Here is a 23,337-nt window from a genome sequence, read left to right on the forward strand (position 1 = left end):
TATAATGTAATATACAATGTATAATATAAGATAATATATATATTATATTATATGCAATATGACATGATTATATTAATTGCATATTATATATATTATATCATCTTATGACTTATCATTAATTATATGATATTAGATTATATTATCATTATTCTATTAATCCTTATTATATTATATATTTAATCTATTATATTCATTATATATTATATTATATCTATATTATATTATTATATTACATTACATTGGATTATATTATATTATTATATTACATTACATTACGACATTGTAAATAATATAATAAATAATAAATTACAAAAATCACCATATAATAAATGTCCCTTTAAGAACACGGACTTGGATCCATCATTTCCCTCCTGCCTCGGGGCACCCCCAAATCCCACCCGGCCTCTCCAGGGCAGGGGGGCGGTGGCGCACACAGTGGGAGCCCCGGCAGAGGCTGTCAGAGCTCCTGTGTGACACTGCCACGTCCCAGGGCGCGCCCAGCGGGCGGGGAGGTGTCCCCCAGGTGTCCCCCAGGTGTCCCCCAGGTGTCCCCATGTCCCCGCCCGCAGCACTTGCCTCGGTGGAGAAGCGGCGCTGGTTGCGGTAGCGCACGGCGGCCACCGGGGATTGGCGCTGCCCCTCCGACGGGGACACGGGGCTGCCGTCAGCCGCCACCTCCCTGCCCAGCTGTGCCAGCTGCAGCTGTCCCTGTGCCAGGTCTGGGGACGAAAGGAGAGCGCAGTGAGCGGCTGGAGGGGCGGCAGGAGAGACAAGGATTGAGGAGGGGCAGGGATGCTCTGGGGAATCTCTTCTTCCTTCTCCATGGCCAGAGGGAATTCTGGTTTGGCTCCGGATTCCCCAGTGCCAGGGGGCTCGAGAGGGTCTGGAGCAGGGCCAGGGGTTCTGTCAAACCCCTCCTCTGCTCCCTGTCCCTTTGGCTCCCTCTGTTTTTACAGCAACAATCAGGAAACGTCCCCTGAGTTAACCACAGGTATGAAAATAATGTGGATTAATTCAACCCGACCGAATCTTTTTGGGCTCCCTCGTTTCCTGAGCAAATTTTAATCGAGGGAAGCAAAGGACAGGGAAGGTGTGACAACGGAGGCTGAGCAGGCTGCTGGAAATGATATTTTGGGTGAATTTGTGCTGGTTCCCACAGTGAGACAAAACCAAAGCTGGGTAAAAGGGGCAGCCTGCAAAGCAGCAGCTCTGAGAGCAGCGATCAGAGAGAAACTCTTTGTCATGTTTGGTGTGAAATCAGAGGTAAATCCACAACCTGGGTGTTTGTGTGGAGCTGTGGCTTGCAGGACCTTGCAGGACCTGGAAGGGAGCTGAGGGTGAAGCTCTGACCTTGCAAGACTCTGCAGGGAGCTCAGTGTGAAGCTGTGAGCTTGCAGGACCTTGCAGGGAGCTCAGGGTGAAACTGTGAGCTTGCAGGACCTTGCAGGGAGCTTAGGGTGAAACTGTGAGCTTGCAGGACCTTGCAGGGAGCTCAGTGTGAAGCAGTGGCTTCCAGGACCTTGCAGGACCTTGCAGGGAGCTAAGTGTGAAGCTGTGGCTTGCAGGACCTTGCAGGGTGAAGCTGTGAGCTTGCAGGACCTTGCAGGGAGCTTAGGGTGAGGCTGTGAGCTTGCAGGACCTTGCAAGACCTTACAGGACCTTGCAGGGAGCTAAGTGTGAAGCTGTGGCTTGCAGGACCTTGCAGGACCTTGCAGGGGAAGCTGTGAGCTTGCAGGACCTTGCAGGGAGCTTGCAGGGTGAAGCTGTGGCTTGCAGGACCTTGCAGGACCTTGCAGGGGAAGCTGTGAGCTTTCAGGACCTTGCAGGACCTTGCAGGGGAAGCTGTGGGCGGGCAGAATTCCCGAATTCCCAGCCAGGGCAGGGAGGAGGCTGCTGCCGTGTCAGAGGAAGGAGAGCAGCCACAGGCAGCCCTTTTTATAAACATATTTCTGTACTCCAGCTCCTCCTCTGCCCAAACGAGCTTTGATCTCCCAAGGAGAGGGGCCAGGACCCTGCTCTGCCTGCCTGCCTTGGAGCTGGGAATTCCTTTGGAGTGTCAGCTCTCCTTCTTCCTCCTCCTTCCTCCCCCTCATCCTCATTTCTCCAGGGCCTGCTGCTCCCTAGGTCAGAGCCGGCTCTGCTTCGTCCTTTCCAGCCCAACCACTGAATTTTGGGAGGGCAGAGCTGGCTGTGGGTGCTTGGGGGCTGCTGCTGGATGTCCCCAGCTCTCATCAAAGCCACCAAGCCCTGATCCCTCTGTAGAACTGACTCAGGTTCCACCAAGGTGACATTGCTGGTGACAGGATGTGTCCAGGCTGGAAAGCTGTTTGATTTTCCAGCCTGGAAAAAACAAACCACCACCAAACCTGTTTTTCCTCCTTTGATCAGCATCTGTGGGGGTGAGGTGGTGACAGGGATGGGATGGGATGGGGACAGGGCTGGGGACTTCTCACCAGATGGGGCAGCTCTGTCCCCTGGCTGTCCCCTGACAGCAGCCAGAGCAGCTCTGCAGCAGCCTGGGGGGTAGAAGTGAAATGGAAGGAGATTTGGGGTCTCCCCAAGCCAAATCTTCCCTGATTTTGTGATTCTGCTGCCCAAGGATGGGCACTCAGAGCCACCAAGGTTTGGGATTTGCCTGGGAACGCCAGGGATTTCTGAGGCTGAAGGGAAACCAAGCTCGAGGAGAGAGGGGAGGAGAGGAGAGGGAGAGGGAGAGGGAGAGGGGACGAGAGGAGAGGAGAGGGAGAGGAGTTGATCCCTGCTGGGATCACCTGAGCTGGCCCTGGCTGTCACCAGGGTGGGCTCTGGATCATGGCCGGGATTTACCCCAGGCATGAGTCCAGCCCAGCTCTGCCCGGCTCCCTGAGCCCAGCCTGGCTCTGCCCGGCTCTGCCCGGCTCCCTGAGCCCAGCCTGGCTCTGCCCGGCTCTGCCCGGCTCCCTGAGCCCAGCCTGGCTCTGCCGGCTCTGCCCGGCTCCCTGAGCCCAGCCTGGCTCTGCCCGGCTCTGCCCGACTCCCTGAGCCCAGCCTGGCTCTGCCCGGCTCTGCCCGACTCCCTGAGCCCAGCCTGGCTCTGCCCGGCTCTGCCCGGCTCCCTGAGCCCAGCCTGGCTCTGCCCGGCTCTGCCCGACTCCCTGAGCCCAGCCTGGCTCTGCCCGGCTCTGCCCGGCTCCCTGAGCCCAGCCTGGCTCTGCCCGGCTCTGCCCGACTCCCTGAGCCCAGCCCGGCTCCTCCAGGCTGTGCCCAGGCCCTGCCCAAGCTCTGCCCAGCTCCCCAGGCTCCGCCTGGCTCTCCCCAGGCTTTACCCAGCTCTGCCCAGCTTCCCAAGCCCAGCCTGGCTCTGCCCAGCTCTGCCCAGCTTTGCCTGGCTCTGCCCAGCTCCCCGAGCCCAGCCCAGCTCTCCAGGCTCTGCCCAAGCCCTGCCCAGCTCTGCCCTGCAGCATGCCCAGCCTGCCCCAGCCTGTCCCGGGGCCGTGCCCCGGTTTGGATTTAACCCCTCCTCTCCCTGTGCGCCCAAAACCAACGCACAGGGAGGGGCAAAGGCTGCTCCAGCGAGCCCTGGGTGTGCCCAGGACAGAACAGCCCCTTTGGCTTTGGGAGCCTGGAGCCCCCAGAGGGGTCACCCCCCCCTCTCCTGGGGAGGCAGGGGGAGATCCCCCACTTCCCACTCTCCACCTTAACCACAGCTCCCCGTTTTGTGCCAATTCCTTTCCCTCCCATCCGGCTTTGCTGGTCAAGGATAAATCTCTCTGCAGCTTTAGTGGGAAAGCAACACAGAACAAGGGGCAGACATTTCCACACCCCCAGAGGGTGCCTGGGGAGGGCTGGAGAGGCTCTCACCCACCCCAGGGGCTCCTCACCTTCATTCCTCTGGTTGTTGAGCTGGTTGAACTGCTCCGTGAACTCCGTCAGGGACTCCTCGATGGTCTCCGTGCGCGGCACCGAGAGAGAAAATCTCCTCTTGAAGTTTTTCATCTTGTTCATCTTCCCTCGTGCTGCCAGGGACGGCAGAGCCCTGCAGGGAGAGGGGACAGCAGGTTCAGAGGGGTGGACAACACCAGGATGGGCCCCCAGCCCCACAGCTGCTGCTCTTTGGGGTTGGCAGCATCCCCACCCCGATTTCCACCCCACAACTGCTCCTTTTTGGGGTTGGCAGCATCCCCACCCCAATTTCTACCCCACAACTGCTGTTCTTTGGGGTTGGCAGCATCCCCACCCCGATTTCCACCCCACAGCTGCTGCTGTTCTTTGGGGTTGGCAATGTCCTGACCCCAATTTCCACCCCACAGCTGCTGCTGTTCTTTGGGGTTGGCAATGTCCTGACCCCAATTTCCACCCCACAACTGCTGCTGTTCTTTGGGGTTGGCAATGTCCTGACCCTAAATTCCACCCCACAGCTGCTGCTCTTTGGGGTTGGCAGCATCCCCACCCCAATTTCCACTCCACAGCTGCTGTTCTTTGGGGTTGGCAATGTCCTGACCCCAATTTCCACCCCACAGCTGCTGCTCTTTGGGGTTGGTAGCATCCCCACCCTGATTTCCACCCCACAGCTGCTCCTTTTTGGGGTTGGCAGCATCCCCACCCCAATTTCCACCCCACAGCTGCTGCTCTTTGGGGTTGGTAGCATCCCCACCCTGATTTCCACCCCACAGCTGCTCCTTTTTGGGGTTGGCAGCATCCCCACCCCAATTTCCACCCCACAGCTGCTGCTCTTTGGGGTTGGCAGCATCCCCACCCCAATTTCCACCCCACAACTGCTGCTCTTTGGGGTTGGCAATGTCCTGACATGAATTTCCCCCACAGGGGTCCCTGGGGATGTCTCTTCTCTGGGTCAGAGCAGAAGAGGAGCCACAGAAATTGGGTTCTTGGTGGCTTTGAGAGCTGGCTCTGGTCAGGAGGTGCAGGGAGGGTGGTTTTATTTTGAGCCCAGAGCAGGGCTGGGCACACTCAGTCACAGGTTGTGCCTTTATGGCATCCTTGGAAACTCCAGGAATGCCTGGACAGGGGGGAAAGCAGGGTGAAAACAGAAGGAAAGCAAGAAAGAGACAAAACCCTGATGGAAAAGACTCAATCCCACATTTCTCACTGGCAAAGGAGATTCCTCTCCCATGGCAGCTTTGCCTTTCCTGCTCTGGCTCTTGCCAGGATCAGGCTGGAAGTGCTGCCTGTGTGGGGTTTGGGCTCCAGCCCCGCTGCAATTCCTCCTGCCCAGCACGGATCCAGACACGAAATCCCAGAATCCCAGAGAGGTTTGGGTTGGAGGGACTTTGGGAATCATCCCATACCATTCCCTGTCCCAGGCTGCCCCTTCCACTGTCCCAGGTTGCTCCAGCCCCCATCACACCTGGCCTTGGACACTGCCAGGGATGGGACATCAGTGTCCCACCCCCAACCAGCCACAGCTCTGCCCCTTCCAGCCTCGGGCCTGAGGAGGTTTGGGTCTGTCCCTCTCCTCTTCCCAACCCCAGGAGTGTGGGGATGCTCCTCCTGCATCCCTCATCATCCTCTGGACACTCCAACCTCCCCGCCAGGGGATTTTCCATGAACAGCCCTGGGCTCCAACACTGCTCTCAGCCCCCAGCCCAGTCTGAGGAGCTCAATCACCCCTTGGTACCAAACAGACCCCAAAGCTTTTTTTCCCCACAAGGAGCAGCTCTTTCCTGCACATCCCGAACTCCTGGAGCAGCTCAGTCCCTTCCCCCGGGGTGTCCCCACTGCTGCTCTCCCTGGCTGTCCCCAGAGCCCTCCCAGGTTTATCAGCACCACCCTGGGCTCTAACACTGCTCTCACCCCCCAGCATAATCTGAAGAGCTCAATCACCCTTTGGTACCAAACAGACCCCAAAACTTCTCAGGGATGTTTTCATTTTCCACACAGGGAGCAGCTCTTTTCTGCACATCCTGAATCCCTGGAGAAGCTCGGCCCCTTCCTCCTGGGTGTCCCCACTCCTGCTCTTCCCTGCCTGTCCCCAGAGCCCCCCCAGGTTTATCAGCACCACCATGGGCTCTAACACTTCTTTCACTCCCCAGCCCAATCTGAGGAGCTCAATCACCCCTTGGTACCAAACAGAGCCCAAAACTTTTTTCCCCACAAGGAGTGGCTCTTTCCTGCACATCCCGAACTCCTGGAGCAGCTCAGTCCCTTCCCCCTGGGTGTCCCCACTGCTGCTCTCCCTGGCTGTCCCCAGAGCCCTCCCAGGTTTATCAGCACCACCCTGGGCTCTAACACTGCTCTCACCCCCCAGCATAATCTGAAGAGCTCAATCACCCTTTGGTACCAAACAGACCCCAAAACTTCTCAGGGATGTTTTCATTTTCCACACAGGGAGCAGCTCTTTTCTGCACATCCTGAATCCCTGGAGAAGCTCGGCCCCTTCCTCCTGGGGGTCCCCACTCCTGCTCTTCCCTGCCTGTCTCCAGAGCCCTCCCAGGTTTATCAGCACCACCCTGGGCTCTAACACTGCTCTCACCCCCCAGCCCAATCTGAAGAGCTCAATCACCCTTTGGTACCAGACCCCAAAACTTCTCAGGGATGGCTTTTTTCCCCACAGGGAGAAGCTCGACCCCTTCCTCCTGGGGTGTCCCCACTGCTGCTCTCCCTGGCTGTCCCCAGAGCCCCCCCAGCCCCCTCCCATCCTTATCAGCACCGCCCAAGGGCGATCGCAGAGTTCCAGACTGATCACACACCGCATCCCCGTCGCCAGGGCAACGGCACCACCCGGCCCGGCGTGCCTGCATCTGAAAGCTCTAAAAGATGTTAAAAGATGATCCCTCAGCAATACAAACACTCTGTCTGGGCGCCTGCCAGGCTCTGCGGTGAGGCACGGCGCCCTGCAGCGGGTGAATCCCCTGAAAATCCCGGGAATTCACCTGAATCCCGGCAATTCCCTGCCCCCGCTCAGCTCCCACCTTCCACTCCGCCAATTCCTGAGGCTGAAAGCTCGGCCGTGCCTGGAGTCGGGGCTGGGGGGGTTTGCCGGGGGTGGGAAGGGAGGCAGGAGGGTTGGAGACATTTCCACTCCAGCTTCAGACATTGGAATGTTTTCCCAGCAGGGCAGGAACGTGCTGGGACACAATGAGGAGGTGGCACCGGGGATGCTCCGGGCTCCAAAAGAGATTTCAGCTCCTGGTGCTGCACTGGGGACAAAGCCCCAGCCTGGCAGGGACTGGGATGGGATAAGCAGGATTTTGGGATCTTGGGAAGGTGCTGGCTGAGCAATTCCTGCTTTGAGCTGATCCATAACCTCCTTGGATCCTTTGATCAGGATCAAATCTGGGTCAGGAAAGATGCAGGGAACAGGAAAAACACTCGGGTGAATGAGGAAGATGAGGAGAAGTGGCGTCTCCATCTCCCTTCCCAAAAAGCTGTGGGTGGTTTACAGGGAATCATCTTCTCCCTGCCACAAAACTGCTCCACAAATCCAAATCCTTCCCCCCTTGGCTTCCTGCAGGAATGCCAGCAGCTCCCAGCAGCTAAATATAAACCTGGGAGAGGAGAGCAACTGAGAGAGGGGTAAAAATAGCCCCGAGCTCTGCAGCCTCTCCTGCCACGCCCCGGCTGCTCCCGCTCATGGTCCCGCATCCCCGGGCTCCTCGGTTTTCCAGCTACACCTGGACCTGCTCAGAGTTCCCATTAAAGCTGGGATTTATGGGGTTGTGAGCTGGGATTTATGGGATTGTGCTTGTCCTCAGCCCGCGGCTCCTTCCCTGACAGGAATGTGCCCTGTCCCATATGGATACAGGATCCCAAAGCTGGGATTTATGGGATTGTGAGCTGGGATTTATGGGATTGTGCTTGTCCTCAGCCCTCAGCTCCTCACTGACAGGAATGTGCCCTGTCCCATATAGATACAGGATCCCAAAGCTGGGATTTATGGGATTGTGAGCTGGGATTTATGGGATTTATGGGATTGTGCTTGTCCTCAGCCCTCAGCTCCTCACCGAGAGGAATTCTCCTTCCCGAACAGGAACTCACCCTGTCCCATATGGGATCCATACAGGATCCCAAAGCTGGGATTTGCTGCAAAGCACCCCCAACCTTGGTGCCAGGTGGAATTTAGGGTCAGGCCGGGCAATGTGGGGTTCCAGGGAGAATTTAGGGTCAGGCTGGGAAGTGTAGGGTGCCCCTCAGCCCCCCAGGATTTCAGGAGCTTCACCCACCTTCCAGCCACATTCCTTGTGGGAGAGAGAGGAATCCCTTTTCACAGCTGCTCTCCCTGACACGGATTTCAAAGGATGAACTCCTAGCGACCGCCTCTTGTTTTGTTTAATTTTGTTACATTTTGTTTAATTTTGTTTAATTTTGTTTAGTTTTGCTGGGTGTTTTCCCCCTTCAGGGTCCTAAAGGTGGCATTTATTGACTTTCCGAGGGAAAGTGACACTTGTTAAGCAAAGCTATGCCATCACTTTCGGTTTTAGAGCCTGGCAGGAAGGGCAGCAATCCCTGGATGCTGCCGGGAATGGAGAACGAGCTGGATCAGGAACAGCAGGCAGGAACACGACACCAAGGGAAGGAGCAGCTCCACACAACCATGAGGAATTCAGGCATCAACGGGCAAAAGAATGAAATCACCCTGCTCGGAACCCGGCCAAAAACCGGGATTAAATCCAGCAGGGCGAGTGATCTGCATTTACTGGAACTGGGGTGGAGGGTAAATTCCAGGCTGGAACACTTCAAAGAGCCCCAAAAGGTGAATCCCAGCAGGACAGCTCCTCAAGGAGCCAGACAAGGAGTTAAGGATGATTTAAAGGCAGCTGCCCTCTAGGCTGTGTTTGGAAATCACCTCTGCAGCTCCTTCCTGCTGGGAATGGATCTCTCCTGCTCTGGAATTCCTGAGCCAGGTATTTTAGGCATCACCAGGGTATGGAACTGTCCCCTCCCTCCTCCAGCAGGGTTTGCAAGCAAAGCTTTCCAGCACTAATTATTGCCTCTCAAAAATGATCACTTCTCTGGTTTTGCTTTGCCATTTTATCAGATTCCTGCCCCCATTTCCCAGCTGAAAGAGAGGAAAGCTCGGAGGGAAAAGTTTGCTTGTTTTAAACTGGTTTTTGTTTATTTCTTTCTTTATTTTTTAATCCCTGGTGAGATTACCAGTTGTGTTTATGAGGCAAACTGAAAAGCCCTATTCAGCACTTGGTGCTCCTGGCTGTGAGGGGGCATCGATTCACTGGAGGAATGGGGAATTCTGCTCATTCTGCTCCTCCTGGTGGAGCTTTTATTTGCTCAGCAAACACGGCAATCCCGCCACGCCGTGTGTGGCTGCAGGGCCCAACCAGCCCCGCTGGAATTCACAGAATTCACAGAATCACCAGGTTGGGAGAGACCTCCAAGATCATCGAGTCCAACCCAGCCCCAACCCCTCAGCCCAGCCCTGGCACCCAGAGCCACATCCAGGCTTTGTTAAACACCCCCAGGGATGGGGATTCCACCTCCTCCCCGGGCAGAACATTCCAGAACTTTATCACCCTTTCTGTAAAAAACTTTTCCCTGATAAAATCCCTTCGCCCAGGATTTCTCTCCTGGGAAGCTGAGAAGCCTCAGAGAAAAAGAAAACAATTCTTATCTCGTTTCCTTGGGCTCTCTTGGAATGCCACAGGGATAAATAAATCAGGAATGATGGCAAGGCATCCTCCCCCCTCCCTCCTCCCTCCCTGTCAGCTGGTTTGAATTCCCCTGGGAGGTGAGACCCTGGGCTCACAGCGTTCCCATCCCCCCCTGCAGAATTCCAGTCGGGAATTCCTTGTGAAGAGACAACAACCAGGCAAAGCCACATTCTGAGAGTCAGGAGAACACAGGGATAGCCTGGGAAAGGTGGAAAACTTCCTGCCAGGTCATTACAGACTGGTGGAAGCACAGAATGGATTGGGCTGGGAGAGACCTTAGAGCCCATCCCATCCCATTCCCACAAACAGGGATCTTAGAGCCCATCCCATTCCCATAAACAGGGACCTTAGAGCTCATCCCATTCCCATAAACAGGGATCTTAGAGCTCATCCCATTCCCACAAACAGGGATCTTAGAGCCCATCCCATTCCCACAAACAGGGATCTTAGAGCCCATCCCATTCCCACAAACAGGGATCTTAGAGCCCATCCCATTCCCACAAACAGGGATTTTAGAGCCCATCCCAATTCCATAAACAGGGATCTTAGGGATCTTAGGGCCCATCCCAATTCCACAAACAGGGATCTTAGAGCCCATCCCATTCCCACGAACAGGGATCTTAGAGCCCATCCCAATTCCATAAACAGGGATCTTAGAGCTCATCCCATTCCCATAAACAGGGATCTTAGAGCTCATCCCATTCCCATAAACAGGGACCTTAGAGCTCATCCCATTCCCATAAACAGGGATCTTAGAGCTCATCCCATTCCCACAAACAGGGATCTTAGAGCTCATCCCATTCCCACAAACAGGGATCTTAGAGCCCTTCCCATTCCCATCAACAGGGATCTTAGAGCCCATCCCAATTCCATAAACAGGGATCTTAGAGCTCATCCCATTCCCATAAACAGGGATCTTAGAGCCCATCCCAATTCCATAAACAGGGATCTTAGAGCCCATCCCATTCCCATAAACAGGGATCTTAGAGCCCATCCCATTCCGACAAACAGGGATCTTAGAGCCCATCCCATTCCCACAAACAGGGATCTTAGAGCCCATCCCATTCCCACAAACAGGGATCTTAGAGCCCATCCCATTCCCACAAACAGGGATCTTAGAGCCCATCCCATTCCCACAAACAGGGATCTTAGAGCCCATCCCATTCCCACAAACAGGGATTTTAGAGCCCATCCCAATTCCATAAACAGGGATCTTAGAGCCCATCCCATTCCCACAAACAGGGATCTTAGAGCTCATCCCATTCCCATAAACAGGGATCTTAGAGCTCATCCCATTCCCACAAACAGGGATCTTAGAGCCCATCCCATTCCCACAAACAGGGATCTTAGAGCCCATCCCATTCCCACAAACAGGGATCTTAGAGCCCATCCCATTCCCACAAACAGGGATCTTAGAGCCCATCCCATTCCCACAAACAGGGATCTTAGAGCCCATCCCATTCCCACAAACAGGGATTTTAGAGCCCATCCCAATTCCATAAACAGGGATCTTAGGGATCTTAGGGCCCATCCCAATTCCACAAACAGGGATCTTAGAGCCCATCCCATTCCCACGAACAGGGATCTTAGAGCCCATCCCAATTCCATAAACAGGGATCTTAGAGCTCATCCCATTCCCACAAACAGGGATCTTAGAGCTCATCCCATTCCCATAAACAGGGACCTTAGAGCTCATCCCATTCCCATAAACAGGGATCTTAGAGCCCATCCCATTCCCACAAACAGGGATCTTAGAGCTCATCCCATTCCCACAAACAGGGATCTTAGAGCCCTTCCCATTCCCATCAACAGGGATCTTAGAGCCCATCCCAATTCCATAAACAGGGATCTTAGAGCTCATCCCATTCCCATAAACAGGGATCTTAGAGCCCATCCCAATTCCATAAACAGGGATCTTAGAGCCCATCCCATTCCCATAAACAGGGATCTTAGAGCCCATCCCATTCCGACAAACAGGGATCTTAGAGCCCATCCCATTCCCATAAACAGGGATCTTAGAGCCCATCCCATTCCCACAAACAGGGATCTTAGAGCCCATCCCATTCCCACAAACAGGGATCTTAGAGCCCATCCCATTCCCACAAACAGGGATCTTAGAGCCCATCCCATTCCCACAAACAGGGATTTTAGAGCCCATCCCAATTCCATAAACAGGGATCTTAGGGCCCATCCCAATTCCACAAACAGGGATCTTAGAGCCCATCCCATTCCCACGAACAGGGATCTTAGAGCCCATCCCAATTCCATAAACAGGGATCTTAGAGCCCATCCCATTCCCACAAACAGGGATCTTAGAGCCCATCCCATTCCCATGGGCAGGGACATCTTCCACCCTGCCAGGCTGCTCCAAGCTGCCCTGGGCCTCTCCCAGGGATGGGATTCCGACCTGTGCTGGCTGCAGGGGTGGCAGGGAAGGGCAGCCCTTGCTGGATGCACATTCCCACCCGGGTTTGGAGCTGACACGAGCCCAGTAACGGGAGCACACAAAGGACCTTTGTTCTGCCCTGGGCTATTTTGCCTTTCTCTGTGCCCTCAGCTCTCCCTCGGCTCCTGGTGAGCTCAGGGCAGCTCTGAGCGAGCCATCCCAATGCCAGCCATTATTCCAGCAGCTCAGAACACTGGGCACTTATTCCCTAACCTGGGAGAAATGGCCAGGGCTCAGCTGTAGGAACAATGGGGCCACTGCTGGCCAGTTGGGCCAGCCCAGTGCTGGGGCAGCTCAGGGCTGGCACTGTCCCCACCCTGCCGGGGTCGTGTCAGCGCTTCCCTGGTACTGCAGCATCCCCAGGGTGGGAGCAGCCTGGATTGTGAGGATTCTGAGGATTCTGGGGATTTCTGCTCTCAGGGATTCACAGCCCCTGGATCAGCAGGTGCCCTGCACTGCTGGTTCGTTCCAGAAAGGCTGGAAGTGGGAAATGTCAGCAAAACTCTGAGCAGGAATTTCTCCCTCAGACACAATTCTGAGGCTTGTGAGGATTTTGAGGGTTCTGAGGATTCTGAGAATTCTGAGGGTTCTGAGGGTTTTCTGAGGATTCTGAGGAATCTGAGGATTCTGAGGGTTCTGAGGAATCTGAGGAATCCTGCACTCAGGGACTCACAGCCCCTGGATCAGCAGGTGCCCTGCACTGCTGGTTTGCTCAGAAGGATTAAATTGGGAAATGCCAGCCAAACTTTGAGCAGGAATTTCTCCCTCAGACACAATTTTGAGGGTTCTGAGGATTTTGAGGGTTCTGAGGATTGTGAGGATTGTGAGGATTGTGAGGATTCTGAGGATTCTGAGGATTCTGAGGATTTCTGCACTCAGGGACTCACAGCCCCTGGATCAGCAGGTGCCCTGCCCTGCTGGTTTGCTCAGAAGGGCTGGAAGTGGGAAAGGTCTTCCACTCTCTATTGAACAGGAATTTTCCTCCCATGCCCCAAGGCCTCTTCCTGGAAGGAAGTGTGGCTGCAAAATGAGGATATTTGGGAAAGGAATCCCTTGAGCTGCAGGGTGGGAGCGGCCCCAGGAGCTGAGTTTGACCCAGGGGGGTGACACAGCTGGCAGGGACAGCTGGGCACAGGGATCCCAGCCCGGCTCCCCTTTCCAAAAAGATATTTAAAGCACCAGGAATGACATCCTGGACACCCGATAGCCCCGTGGAATTTGAGAAATGCAGCCACCTCTGGCACACAGGAAAGGAGGGGGACAAAGAGCAGCACAGAAACAGTGAAGAAGGGGAAGCCAGATCCTTGGGAAAAGCCTTTCCAGAGGGATCCTGGCCTCAAAGGCTCTGGACAGGATTAAATTTCCCAGAAAAAAAAAAAAAAAAACAACACAAAACAGTTGGAATATAAACAAAACCCCAGGTTTCTGTGGAGGAGAAGCACTTGGAGCAATTAAGAGCTTGGCTCTTTGCCATGGGTTTTGAGGAGACTGGAAATGTTTTGTCTTGACAAAAGGACTTGGAAAAAACCCTGAAATCTCTGCCTGTTTTGCTCCACAGCCTGGAGACACCTGGATTTCCACATCCTGAGGAAGATCTGGAGAGCCTTCAGTGGGACTAAAGCTCCCTCCTCTGCCAGCAGGATCCCAGCTCTGCTCCAGCAGATCCTCAGCTCCTGAACCAGCCCCAAACCACCCTGGGGCAGATCTTCCTGCAGAGTAGGGATGGAATGAGAGGGGAAAATGGAAATCCAGGTGAAAAAACCCTGAAATCTCTGAGGCCTGTTTTGCTCCACAGCCTGGATTTCCACATCCTGAGGAAGATCTGGAGAGCCTTCAGTGGGATTAATCCTTCCTCCTCTCCCAGCAGGATCCCAGCTCTGCTCCAGCAGCTCCTGAACCAGCCCCAAACAACCCTGAGGCAGATCTGCCTGCAGAGCAGGGATGGAATGAGAGGGGAAGGTGCTGCTGAAAAAACCCTGAAATCTCTGCCTGTTTCACTCCACAGCCTGGATTTGCACATCCTAAGGAAGATCTAGAGAGCCTTCAGTGGGATTAATCCTTCCTCCTCTCCCAGCAGGATCCCAGCTCTGCTCCAGCAGCTCCTGAACCAGCCCCAAACCACCCTGGGGCAGATCTCCCTGCAGAGCAGGGATGGAATGAAAGGGGAAGGTGCTGCTGACCTCCTGTCCCTCCCAGCCACAGCCTGGGCTTCCCCCAGGACAAAGCTCCGGAGCAGCAGTGCCACAGTTTGGCATTAAAGGCACAAAACCCCCTGGGCTGAAGGGTTGGAAATCTGATTTATTTAAAGCCCTGTGAGGGACACGTGGTTGGGAGGGAGGGGGCAAACCCTGCCAGGCTCCTGCCCGGGCTGCACTAAGCTGGGATTAAACCTTAAACCAGCCCTGCACCCATCCTGGGAGGGCCCTGTGTGTGGGGAATATCCCATATTTACACCTGGGATGGGAAGGAAAAGCAGCCACAGGGAGGGGGGTGAGGAGGAGCCAACATTTGAGGGACCAGAGGGTTTCAAAGCACAGCAGGGGCTGTGAGCAGAATTATTGTTATTTAAATAAATATGGAAATAGAATTATTTATAACTATATAAATATATTTTTATATATTTATAACTAGATACATATATTTATATAGTTAAAATATAGAAATAATTATATTTATAATTATAGAAAATAAATTAATATATAAATATAATATCTATTATATAAAATATTATATATAATTGTTATATCTAAATATATTAATATAATATAATAGTAATATATATTAAAACATATATTCTATATATAATTATATAGTATATATAATATACTATATATATTATATATTTTTATATATTTATATATATAATATACTATGTATATTTAGATATTTATATATTATATAGTATATTATATATAGTATATAATATATAGTATATTATATAGTATATATAATATACTATATATATTTATATATTTTATAATATATACAATATAAATTAAAAATATAATAATACAAGTATAAACATAAATAAAAATATAAATATAAAATATAATTTTTTTTTAATCTCTTTCTCCTAGAAAGAGAAATCCTGCAGCACCTTTCATCCTGATGATCTCAGAGCCCCAGCTGGGTGAGATGTGGGGTCTGTGGGTCTGTGGGGTCTGTGGGGTTTGTGGGGTCTGTGGGATCTGTGGGGTCTGTGAGACCCTCCTGGCCTGGCTCTGCTTCCCAGGTAAGGGAAGGGATCATCCCAGTCCTTGCTTTTCCCCTAAAAAATGAAACTTTTCCATAACTGTCCCTGAAAAACCTTCCCACAAAAATCCAGTTTTATGTTACCGCCTTATTAAAATGATCTCCAATTTCACTTCTGTAGCAGATGCAGGCACAGCTACGGCTCCTCCATGGAGGGATGTTTAGAGAGAGGTGTTGGCTGAGTCACAGGAATTGTACCAGGAGTCCTCACTCTGGTCCTCCTTATCTCTCTGTGACCCCACAGGCGGTTTCCCTAACCCTTACAGTTGGTCAGTTTTCAATCCTCCCTAACCCTATAAAAGAGGCCGTCTGGGCCCATTTTCCTCAGAAGAGCAGCTTCAAGACCCTTCGTGAGACCCTCAGAATAAACCATGGTGGAACGCTCTGGGCCGCCTTCTCCTCTCTCATTTCGTCTGCCTTCCAGGAGCCACGGCCAGCCACAGCCCCTGCAGCAAGCTGAGAGCTGAAATCACAAAAGAGCTGACTTTCACTAAGAGCTGAAATCACAAAAGAGCTGACTTTCACTAAGAGCTGAAATCACAAAAGAGCTGACTTTCACTAAGAGCAGAAATCACTGAGCTTGCTCGGGGTCTCGGCTGTGCTGTCTGGCCCAGGGCAGCCCGGCCTCCGGAGGGCTGAGGTGTTGGGCCTTGGGCCGCTTGCCTGGGGCGCTCTCCCTGTGAGGAACCAGCTGTCCGGCTGAGAAGCCAGCCCCTGTGGCTCCATTATTTTACACACTTCCAAGTTAAGAAAAAAGCAACAGAACAGAGAGATCCCGAGTGCAATAAACAGATTATTCCTGCCTCAGTGCATGTAAAATAAATGGAGCCACAGGGGCTAGTGTCTCAGCCGGATAGCTGGTTCCCTGCAGGGTGAGCGCCCCAGGCCAGCGGCCCAAGGCCCAACACCTCAGCCCTCCGGAGGCCGGGCTGCCCTGGGCCACACAGCACAGCCAAGACCCCGAGGAAGCTCAGTGATTTCAGCTCTTAGTGAAAGTCAGCTCTTTTGTGATTTCAGCTCTTAGTGAAAGTCAGCTCTTTTGTGATTTCAGCTCTTTTGTGATTTCAGCTCTTAGTGAAAGTCAGCTCTTTTGTGATTTCAGCTCTCAGTGAAAGTCAGCTCTTTTGTGATTTCAGCTCTCAGCTTGCTGTAGGGGCTGTGGCTGGCCGTGGCTCCTGGAAGGCAGACGAAATGAGAGAGGAGAAGGCGGCCAAGAGTGTTCCACGATGTTTATTCTGAGGGTCTCACGAAGGGTCTTGAAGCTGCTCTTCTGAGGAAAATGGGCCCAGACGGCCTCTTTTATAGGGTTAGGGAGGATTGAAAACTGACCAACTGTAAGGGTTAGGGAAACCAGCCTGTGGGGTCACAGAGAGATAAGGAGGACCAGAGTGAGGACTCCTGGTACAATTCCTGTGACTCAGCCAACACCTCTCTCTAAACATCCCTCCACGGAGCCGTAGCCGGCCCTGCGTCTGCTACAAGTGCAAGCTCTGATCCCTTTCCTGGGGAGGAAACCTTTCAGGCCAGTCTGGGAGCCCGGGTGAGCACGGAGTGTTTGGATAAACCTTGCTCCTCGTTAAACTGTAAATGCCATCTGTGCCACCCAGCCAAGGCCAGCCCCGTGTCCTCAAAGCTGTGGTGTCACCCGAAGACAAAGCAAATACATTGGTGGGGCTGAAAAGCATGAATTTTCCTTTTCATGTTTGAATATTTGAATAAATAGAAATGTTAAAATATTCTAATATTAAATAACATGGCTATTTAATTTTAATGTTATTAAATAATATATTGAATGTAATTTATTTAATAATAATATTTTAATTTTATTTTTTTTTTTAACTTCACTCCAAACCCAGCTTTTCTCTGCTGTAAAAGCCTCACTGGGGGAGGGAGCCCTGATGTCCTTGACAAGCCAGGCTGGTTCCTGCCCAAGCCTTGGAGAGATAACAGAGCCCAGAGCGAGATAACAGAGGGAAAGAGAGGGATCTCCCCCAGGAAAGGTCATGGCTGGGACCCCAGGCCTTGGACACTGCAGCCTGATGGGCATAAAAGAGGCATCAGAAGCAGAAAGTAACGGAAATAAAGGCATATATTGTGCTTTTCCCCCACTCCAAACCAAAATATAGAGGAATTTCCATGTGGTTTTCATGGAAATGGAGGAAAATCCACACTAAAAAAGGGATGACATTGAGCAGGGCCTTGTACACTGTCAGCGAGAGAGGCATTGGCCTGCAGCCTGCTGGGCATTAAATTGGGATCAAAAATGTAAAAAATAATGGAAATAAACTCATATATCGTGCTTTCCTCCCTACTCCAAATGAAAACATAGAAGAATTCCCATGTGAATTTCACGAGTGGAGGAAAATCCATGTAAAAAGGATGACACTGAGCAGGGCCTTGTACACTGTCACGGAGAGGCCTTGGCACTGCAGCTGCTGGGCATAACTGGATCAAATGTAAAAATAATGGAATAACTCATATCGTGCTTTCCTCCCTACTCCAAATGAAAACATAGAAGAATTCCCATGTGAATTTCACAGGAGTGGAGGAAAATCCACACTAAAAAAGGGATGACACTGAGCAGGGCCTTGGGCACTGTCAGGGAGAGGAGAGGCCTTGGACACTGCAGCCTGCTGTGTGTAAAAGAGGCATCAGAAATATAAAAATAACAGAAATAAATTCAAATATTGTTCTTTCCCCCTGCTTCCAAATGAAAACATAGAAGAATTCCCATGTGAATTTCACAGGAGTGGAGGAAAATCCATGTTAAAAAAGGGATGACACTGAGCAGGGCCTTGTACACTGTCAGCGAGAGAGGCCTTGGACACTGCAGCCTGCTGGGCATTAAACTGGGATCAAAAATGTAAAAAATAATGGAAATAAACTCATATATCGTGCTTTCCTCCCTACTCCAAATCAAAACATAGAAGAATTCCCATGTGGTTTTCACAGGAGTGAGGAAAATCCACGCTAAAAAAGGGATGACACTGAGCAGGGCCTTGGGCATTGGGCTCTGTCAGGGAGAGGAGAGGCCTTGGATACTGCAGCCATCAGAAGCAGAAAATAATGAAAATAAATTCAAATATTGTGCTTTTCCCCTCACTTCAAATCTAAACATGGAAGAATTCCCATGTGGTTTTCACAGGAGTGGAGGAAAATCCGCACTAAAAAAGAGATTACACCGAGCAGGGCTGTTCCAAGTCCATCCAATGCTCCTCTCCTGCTTCCCAGCTGATAAGGAAACGCTGGAGATAAGGCAGGATTAAAACCCTGAGGTTTGAACAGAGGAGGATTTTGGCCCAGGCTCTCTCAGCAGGGCCTCCCAGTGCTCCCAGTTGTGGCTCAGCACTGGTGTGGCTGCCTGTGCCAGCTGCAGGCTGGGCCTGCCACGCTATGATAGCACAATTAGTGGCACAATTAATCGTTAATCAGGGGGGATTGGGAGGGATTAAGTGCTTAAACAGCACCCGTGCTGCTAATGGTGATTTATGAAAATGCTCCTTCCCCTTCTGACGCTCTGCTGTGTTTGCCTGGAATTAAAATGCCCCAATTGGGCCTTTTCCAGGCACTTTTCTGAGGAAATGGCTCTGCCCATCGCCCTGTGGGGAATTTGGGGGAATCCAGAAAATCCCAGCCAGGCTCTGCAGGGACAGGGCACCTATGGGAGGGAGGGGACAGAAATGGGATAACAACGGGACAGCGATGGGAGAGCATGGGACAGTGAGGGGACAGTGATGGGACAGTGACAGGACAGAACATTGATGGGACAGTGAGGGGACAGTGATAGGATAACAATGGGACAGTGATGGGACAGATGGGTCGGTGATGGGACAGTGAGGGATAGCATGGGACAGAGATGGAACAGTGATGGGATAACAATTATGGGGCAGTGATGGGACTGTGACAGGATAATGAAGGGACAGTGAGGGGACAGTGATGGGACAGTGATGGGGCAGTGATGGGACAGTGATGGGACAGTGATCCAATAACAATTACCGGGCAGATGGGACAGTGACAGGACAGTGAGGGACAGCATGGGACAATATGGGACAGAGATGGGGCAGTGATGGGATAACAATAGGATAATGATGGGACAGCAATGGGACAGTGATGGGACTGAGATGGGACAGTGATGGGACAGTGATGGGAAAGCAGTGATGGGACAGTGATGGGACAGTGATGGGATAATGATGGGATAATAATGGAACAGAAATGGGACAAGGATGGGACAGCAGTGGGGCAGCAATGGGACAATGATGGGGCAGTGATGGGACAGCAGTGGGGCAGTGATGGGACAATGATGGGGCAGTGAGGGGCAGTGATGGGACAGTGATGGGGCAGTGATGGGGCAGTGATGGGACAGCCCTGGGACAGCCCTGGGGCAGCTCCTGCAGCTCCTGCTCTCCCCAGGGCCTCTGGGAGCCCCTGCCCAGCAGAGGCTGTGGCGGGCAGGGTGTGGGGCGGTGTTGGGCTGATTTGTTCAATTCACTTTGGGCACACAGAGGCTCCCCTTGCATTTTAATTTGTGCCAGACACAAACCAGTCTGGGTATAACCAAACCCTCCAGTTCTGCCTCCTCCTCCTCCTCCTCCTCAGAGTCCCCAGGCACACCAAGATCATTTCCTTGGTTCTGTTGTTTATGGATCATGGATCCACTGGATCAGGGCTGCATCCTGAGTTCCTGAGATCTCCTGAAGATCCCTCTGGATCTACATCTGCTCCAGCACAGGCTTGGCCCATAAACCACCAACCTAAAAGGTTTTCCACCCAATAATTCCAGTCATGGATGGCATAAATCCAAGCTCCAGGTGATGTTCCATGCTGGAATGCAGGAAAAAAAAGCCCCAAAGTGCTGAATTTATATTCCTGTGCATGTTCCCGAGTGCAGAATCGAGGCTCCTGCTCACAAACCTTGTCAGATTTAGCAACTAAAAAAAGCCACGGCTCCGAGAGTGGGAAGTGCTGGGAGCAACAGGAGAGAGGGAAAAGCTGGGGGGTGTTTTGAGGATAAATCCCCCCAGGATCAGGAATCCCAACCCCTGAGTGACCAGCACATTAATGCTGCCCGAATAATTAAATAGAAAATAAACCATTAAAATCAAAATGGAGAAAGAGCAGAAATAGAAGGAACGCTGGGAATGTTTCCCTGCTTCCCAAAAAAGGCACATTTTGATTTCTTTGGGGGTTTTGGTGTTTATGGTCGCCTTCAGCAGCCTCTCCTATTAAATGGAACGATTCAAGGCAAAATCACCACAAAAAAACTGCTCAAAGCCAGTGCCCAGCCCCACTCCAGCTGGGAAAATTTGGGCTGTTTTAAAAGAAAAGGGCTGAGGATTTCAGGGATTGGGGAAGAAGAAGAGGGAGAGGGTTCATGGAGAGGGTTCAATAACAAAGACACTGAAAAAGTGCCCAAAAGATGAATTAAATTCATAAAACCCAGAGCACAGCGAGACAGGAGCTGTTTGATTCACACCAACACATCCTGGAGAGAGTTTTAGGTCTCAGGTTTGAGATCCAGAGCTGCCAGTTGGGATTTTCCCAACCCCAGGAATAAACTCCATGCCTCAGTTTCCCAGCTGACAAATGAAGATGACAAGGGCAGTGCAAGGGTGGAAGGTTTGGGTGTCACCAATCAAATTAATCAGGGAAAAACTTCAAAACTAACAAAATAATGAACTGAAAATGCCATTAATTGGAGTGTCCTCATTAGCAGCATCCTTCCAGCTGCCCACTGGAGCTCTCCCTTCCCAGGCACTCAGGAAGGGGCAGAGATTCCAACCCCACTCCCTCCTGTTTTCCCAGCAGCAGCTCAGGTGATCCAGGTGTCCCAGCAGAGGTGACAGGACCGAGCTCTGACAGCTCTGGGCTGGGAATTCACCACTCAATTTATGATTTTTGCTGTGGCAGTGCCTGCAGGCCCCAGGGATGGAGGGGTCACGGTGACAAACGAGGAATTGTCCCTGCTTTGATCCCACACAGGGAGAGGAAAGGGAGGCAAACCCAGCTGACATCCCTGAAATGTCCCATCTGAGCTGCTCCTGGATCCCAAAAAGCAGCAATCCTTGCCAGCAGCAGCTCAAACACCTCTCTGAACACCTCCCAAATTATTTCTGCCCCCAGCACCCCCGGGGGTGGCAGGGACTGCGGAAAATGGGAACAGAAGCCACAACCAAAGCGGGAATTGCTGGTGCTGGCAGCAGGATCCAGCTCACTGGAGAGAGTGCCTGGAGCATCCTCCTGCTTCCTGAGCTGCATTCCCACAGTCCTGACTCCTTCTGGAGCATCCTCCTGCTTCCTGAGCTGCATTCCCACAGTCCTGACTCCTTCTGGAGCATCCTCCTGCTTCCTGAGCTGCATCCCTGCAGTCCTGCCTGCTCCTGGAGCATCCTCCTGCTTCCTGAGCTGCATCCTTGCAGGTATTGCCTCCACCTGGAGCATCCTCCTGCTTCCTGAGCTGCATCCCTGCAGGTCCTGCCTCCACCTGGAGCATCCTCCTGCTTCCTGAGCTGCATCCCCACAGTCCTGACTCCTTCTGGAGCATCCTCCTGCTTCCTGAGCTGCATCCCCACAGTCCTGACTCCTTCTGGAGCATCCTCCTGCTTCCTGAGCTGCATCCCCACAGGTCCTGCCTGCTCCTGGAGCATCCTCCTGCTTCCTGAGCTGCATCCCTGCAGTCCTGCCTGCTCCTGGAGCATCCTCCTGCTTCCTGAGCTGCATCCTGCAGGTCCTGCTTGCACCTGGAGCATCCTCCTGCTTCCTGAGCTGCATCCTTGCAGGTATTGCCTCCACCTGGAGCATCCTCCTGCTTCCTGAGCTGCATCCTTGCAGGTATTGCCTCCACCTGGAGCATCCTCCTGCTTCCTGAGCTGCATCCCTGCAGGTCCTGCCTCCTCCTGGAGCTGCACTCTGCACCCAGAGCTGCTGCTCAGGGTTGGGAAGGAATGCCCAGGTTCCCAGCAGGGATCAGGAAGAGATGTGGGCAATTCCTGGTGAGGAATGCAGCTGGGAAAACCCTGTGGTGGCCTAGAGCTCATCCCTAAAAGAGCAGGGAAAGGCAAGAGGAAAGGCCAAGCTCTGAGGATGGGGCTGGAAGGAGCTGTGTGGAGGGAGGGAGGTGAAGGACGAGCAGACAGATGAGAGGTGGCAGCGGTGGCAGCAGCACAGATGAACCCCAGCCCTCTGCCAGGGCTTCCCGTGCTGCTCCCTGCCTCCAAAATCATCCTGCAGCAGTTTCCAGCTTCTCTTCCAGCCAGACAAGAGATAGGAGCCAGAGATTGGGAGCGACTGAGCAAACAAGCAGCAGATGAGCAGCTCTGGCTGCGGGCAAAACACTGCTGCCTTGGAAGGAAGGCTGGGCTGGGAGACTGGGAGAGGGCAAAAGATGCTCGGGCTGATTACAGAGCACTCTGCAAAGTTAATTGTTCACCAGATTGGGATCTGGGCCACATCCATCAACAGGCTGCTTCCTGCCATCAGGTTTCCTGGACAAACAGCAGGAGCCAGTGGATTTAGAGGAGAGCAAAGCCAGCAGGGCAAAGCTCTGCCTGGACAGGGTTCACTGCTCTTCTCCAACAGAGCCCTCTCAGCGCTTCCCTGCCTGCACAGAGGCAAACCCAGCCCAGCTGAGCTCAGCTTTTGGGGTGTCAGCACGTGAATTACACAGCAGAACTCACTCCAGGCTTGGGATCTCCTCTGAGCTGAGCCAAGCTCCCCTGTCCTACTGCCTGAAGGAGCTGCCTCAATTTCCCTGAGGATGGAAGGAGAATCTGGGAGGCCCCGACTGAGCCTAAGCCCTTTTGGAAACTCTTACTCTTCTTGGACATGGCTCCAAACAAACAGATCCCAGCTTTTCTGGAGATTCTCAGCCCTCCTGGCCCAAAGCTCAGCTCGGTGGGAGCCAGAGGAATGTCCCAGGGTTTACAGGCATTGACCAAACATTCATTTCTCTCCAGAAGGCCAGACCAAGGGGATGATGGTCTCGGTAGAAACTGCAACGTGGAGATTTTAATTCACATGGTGACTGGACAGCCAGGGTTC

At 52.5% G+C, this 23,337-nt stretch overlaps 1 protein-coding gene across 3 annotated transcripts in view; it reads right to left on the reverse strand.

Annotated features, from left to right (window-relative positions):
- Nucleotides 1–23,337, reverse strand: part of CDK18 (cyclin dependent kinase 18) — a 44,090-nt gene that overhangs the window by 17,505 nt on the left and 3,248 nt on the right. For all 3 annotated transcript variants that reach the window (XR_007780156.1, XM_050985378.1, XM_050985379.1), the window contains exons 2-3: nucleotides 3,861–4,015; nucleotides 577–719 (exon numbers count right to left, since the gene is read on the reverse strand). Coding sequence is in view for 2 of the 3 variants with exons in the window: in XM_050985378.1 (XP_050841335.1) it covers nucleotides 577–719; nucleotides 3,861–3,984 (267 nt within the window). In the remaining variant the exon portion in view is untranslated. The remainder of the gene's footprint in view (nucleotides 1–576; nucleotides 720–3,860; nucleotides 4,016–23,337) is intronic.

Source organism: Serinus canaria, chromosome 26, assembly GCF_022539315.1.
Source record: "Serinus canaria isolate serCan28SL12 chromosome 26, serCan2020, whole genome shotgun sequence".
NCBI lineage: Eukaryota > Metazoa > Chordata > Aves > Passeriformes > Fringillidae > Serinus > Serinus canaria.